The sequence below is a fragment of the Vespa crabro genome, chromosome 2 (genome assembly GCF_910589235.1).
Source record: "Vespa crabro chromosome 2, iyVesCrab1.2, whole genome shotgun sequence".
Taxonomy (NCBI): domain Eukaryota; kingdom Metazoa; phylum Arthropoda; class Insecta; order Hymenoptera; family Vespidae; genus Vespa; species Vespa crabro.
In genome coordinates, this window is record NC_060956.1 from 14970999 (window position 1) to 14975467 (window position 4469).

General features: G+C 24.5%; 1 protein-coding gene across 2 annotated transcripts; it reads right to left on the bottom strand.

The window, feature by feature from the left end:
• Positions 1 to 1578: 1578 nt before the first annotated feature.
• Positions 1579 to 4140, bottom strand: LOC124433035. 2 transcript variants are annotated; one of them, XM_046982530.1, is made up of 6 exons: positions 3857 to 4140; positions 2846 to 2890; positions 2562 to 2696; positions 2288 to 2467; positions 2089 to 2202; positions 1579 to 1991 (listed from the first exon to the last, which is right to left on the bottom strand). In XM_046982530.1, the coding sequence occupies exons 3-6, from the start codon at positions 2673 to 2675 to the stop codon at positions 1917 to 1919; spliced, it is 483 nt and encodes a 160-aa protein (XP_046838486.1). In that variant the 5' UTR covers positions 2676 to 2696; positions 2846 to 2890; positions 3857 to 4140; the 3' UTR covers positions 1579 to 1916. The 2 variants fall into 2 exon arrangements, with proteins under 2 accessions (XP_046838486.1, XP_046838485.1); XM_046982529.1 differs by lacking the exon at positions 2846 to 2890 and having other exon boundaries at positions 1580 to 1991; positions 3857 to 4138.
• Between the last annotated feature and the right edge of the window lie 329 nt (positions 4141 to 4469).

The following is a 4469-nucleotide window of genomic DNA, read 5'->3' on the forward strand; positions in this document are numbered from 1 at the left end:
ATAATAATAATAATAATAATAAGACAATAATAACAATGATAAAGTTAAAACTAAGTGAATCGTCAATTTCTTCGCGTTTAATAAACCGGAAGTTTGCTTAAGATTTTTTAAACTTACCGGCTTATAAAATATTATCCGAAAAATCGTCATCGGGAATGCGTTAACCTCATTTCGAAGATTCTTTGAATTTTCAATAAATCGTTAATTACTTGTTCTATTATTTCCTTGCAACTAGATAAACCTTTAACTTCATCAGCAAAACAGGGATCTACTATATCAATCGGAAAAGCAAGAGACATTAGATTTTTGTTGTCAATAAAACAGGGATCTGCTAATACACAATCCATGTTCGATCGGTATAATAGGTACATATTACATATCTATTATTACTTGTAGAAATTTTGATCAGTAAAATAGGTCCCTACTATAATTGGTATAATTGTTTGACTGGTAAACCAAATCATTACTTAACGAGTTTATTCAATCGAACATTTTAAGTAGTAATTTTTTGTAAGACGTTTAATAATCTTTTTACACTTTTTCAAAAAAGATCAATTATCATTTTGTGAAAATATTGCTTATATTTGATTAAGTTCGGTAAATAATTTTATATTACCGATTGAGCGGAGTTTTGATAAATTTAATCTTTTGCATATTGCTTCCAAAAATTTTTATGTATGACTCTTATAATATGTATGACTATAAATATATGTATATACATTATATATTACTGCATCTTAATTATCCATACTAATTAACAATCAAAAATTTTATAATAATCCGATGTTACATAACAATACTTAAATCAAATTTAATTTTGTTTTAAACGAAAATAACTTTGTGTTCATAATTGTTTCATTTAAGTTTAATCTCGTTATTACTTCATCTATGATTGAACAAAAATAATATTGTATATTATATTTAAACAATACATATATTATGAAAAAAATGTAAGCATCAAAAGATTTCTTATCTTTTGACTAATCAAATAAAAAAAAATAAAAAGTTTGGATGATTTTAAGCAATAAAAAGTTTTCAAATCTTTTCTCTCTTTTGCCCTTTTATAAATTGTAGCAAAGTGTTATATTCTTCAGTTTCATCCTGTGTGTAAATAATCATAATATGAATTAATAAAATTCTCGTCTGTTATATAAAACAAATAACTTAATTCGATGTTATATACTATATTATATTAAATAATATTCATACAAGTCGAAATACATATACTTATTAATTTTAAATGACATCACATCAATTTAAGCGTATATTAATCCTTATAATTATATTTGTAGGTAGTATAGTTGATAATTGTGCGTGAAAAAAGTTATAAAATAATGAATGAGATCCAACAATTGTATCGAATAAGTCATTCAAAATTCTTTATAAAAGTAATCTTTGTAAATATATTATATTTTTCTGTAAAAGAATATCTATGTTTATATATATATATATATATATATATATATATATATATATATATATATATATATATATATATGTATATAAACATATGTATATATATATTAGTTATATAGGTATATAACAGAATGTTTTAATTCAAAAATATTAAATGAGACTTTAAATAGCTACTACGGTATGAACTTGATTTCTACAAAAACATTATAAATATTTATGTAATACGTTATCAAAAAATAATAAATAAATACTATATTAGTTCTGATGTCACTTACACAAATCTAAACAGCCAAAGGAGTATTATTTCAAAGTTATTTTGCAATCGAATCATTTATATATATATATATATATATACCTATATAACTAATATATGTAATGTATATAAATATATATATTTAAATATATATATATATATTCCAATTAAATTAATTTGAAGCATTATAAAGATAAGTTAGTTTCCATCGTTTTGTTCATAACTGGAGCCATTAGGTCAATAGCACTTAAATACCCCTGTAGGTACGAAGTGCTATTATTGTACTAAGCAAATACAGCGCTGAATTTACGAGACCGCAAATCTGAAAAATAAATGCTTCGAATATAAACGTTTCTTCTGTAAAAAGAAAAAAAAAAGAAAAGAAAAGAATGAAAAAAGAAACATTGGATTTCACTTACAGAAGCACCTAACAGCAATTCGTATTCTCTGGAATTATTTTTATTTACTTGTACCAGTAATGTCAAGGATGCAGAAAGGACAAGTCCAAATGCTATTGAATGATAAAATAGTTCCTGAAAAATGAGTAAATTTTTTTTTTTTATTTTTATTTTCACAGGTAGAAATAGTTATTTAATTTTTTATTTTATAAATACTCACGTATATCGTTTTCGATATTATAGATGCGGTAGAAAGGGAAGACAAACAACTTAGTAACAAAATAAAAGTTCCTATCATAAACGTTGTTACTATTAAAAGGAAGAATAAATCCGTGGTTGTATTATAATTTCTCGGTCTAAAGTGATCACCGGCAATGCCTACGCAAACGATTCCCAAAGCCTACAATAGGCAACATGTTAAATATAAAACATGTTTAATTTTTTCAAAAAAAAAAAAAAAAAAAAAAAAAAAAAAAAAAGAGCTTAATACATACGAGTTGTAAAAATTTTAAAATTCCACTCCAAGTTTTTATATATCCTGTATTAATAACAATCGCAGTTGAGTTGGTCGTCACTGTTTGCGTTCTAATTATTACAGAATGAGACATGATTGTTTATTATGATGAGACCTTGAAAATAAAAAAGAGAGTATGTATAATAATTATCAATAATTGTATAAATAAATTACGAGTAAAGCGTCATCATCGATTATAAGAGAAAGTTTTTATATTATTTAAGGAACGAGTAAGTGCAAGGAAACAACGCCTTTTATATTCACCAAACGTATTTCGGTCATGGATTCTTCAAGGTTATCAACATCTTCCTATACACATACACATATATAATATATATACAATACATATACTTTCAATAACTTCAAAATGAGCATATTAAATATAATTTGTTTATTTAAGAATATTTTAACGTAACTATATACAATACACTATTACAACTATGATTATCACAAAATATAAATATATCTAATCTATAATATAAATAAATCATCCATTGAAGTAAATAAACGTGATATAAGAAAATAAGTAAAGAAAATTTTGTTAAAATATTATAATTTTTAAAAAATTTGAATCATAGTTGAAATGATATTATAATTAATTTTTTTACATAGTTTTGGAATCATTTTTCTAACAACTTAAATAATATTAAACTGCATATAATGTTTCATATCATTAATAATATTAAAGTACATGTAATGTTTCGTTTATAATACGAACGTTTCTTCGATCCGACGCTATTACGTCTGTAGTTGGCGGGATCAGTTCGTATTGAAGTTCGTATAGTTTAAAGCGTCATATTGTTAAGCGTCAAATATACAAAATTTCTTAAGAAGACTGAGCGACATCAGCATGGGCGTGTTTAAGTATTAAAACACGTTAGGTTTGCCGTCAGTAGTTATTTTTAAATAGTCAGCATCAAAGAAAGTGGCAAGTTAAAGAATCGTGAATTCACTATATTATTTTTTCGCGATATAATTTATCATTTTCATTTAATCTCATTTGATATTGAAAAAAAGTAGATAATAATACGATATTTAAGAAAAAGAATTAAAATCGATAGAGACGGATTTACTTGTATTGATAAGAAATTAAAGTTTTTTAACAATATATATACACAAACGTGCAAAGCACACACATAAGCACACATGCGCAGAAGCGCGCTCTTTTTTTTATTTCTCATGGAACAATCGTTTAACAAAAAAGAAAAACAGAGAAAAAGAAATCAATAAAAAAATAAATAAAAGTCGGAAAAAACGTATCACAATTCAACTAACCTCAAAGGTAAATGATCGCTAGATGACCGTCTGTGAATGACTGAAGTGCGTGCGCTTCTCAAGCCGTACCACGAATACTGATCCATAGGGTGACGTCATACATGATATCATACACTCACACACATTTATAAAACGAATTTCGTGTATATCGTAGAAGGTGGAGGAGTTCGCAGAGGTTCTCAATACTTTTGTTTTAGCAAAAATACAAAAACAAATTGACAATATATAAAAAATTAATTAAACACACACTTTTTACTTTATTTTTTATATATTTCTGTATTATTTTATTTATCATCTATTTATTTAAGAAATAAATAAAATTTCAAAATTAAAAAAGTAATATATATATATTATATATATGTTATATATATATATATATATATATATATATATATATATATATAAAACATGATATATATTAAACGTTATTCTTTGAAATTTAACAAATAATAACAATAAAGAGAAAATATTATTTCTTGATATGTAAATGCACCGTTCGATGTTCCTTTGATTGTTTTCTTTCTTTAGATCGATGAACATAAAAAGGGTCAAAGGAAAAGAAGAGAGGATGTGTGACCGAGTAGCTAAATTTGCCGAATGATTACGTCTTCCC

Bases quoted from the DNA above. Each gene is read 5' to 3' on its own strand.
- LOC124433035 (XM_046982530.1), bottom strand. From the start codon at position 2,675: ATGTCTCATTCTGTAATAATTAGAACGCAAACAGTGACGACCAACTCA. The intron at 2,468-2,561 runs GTATGTATTAAG...TGCCTATTGTAG, and splicing joins TTTTAAAATTTTTACAACTC to GCTTTGGGAATCGTTTGCGT. The intron at 1,992-2,088 runs GTAAGTGAAATC...TTTATTTTTCAG, and splicing joins AATTGCTGTTAGGTGCTTCT to ATTTGCGGTCTCGTAAATTC.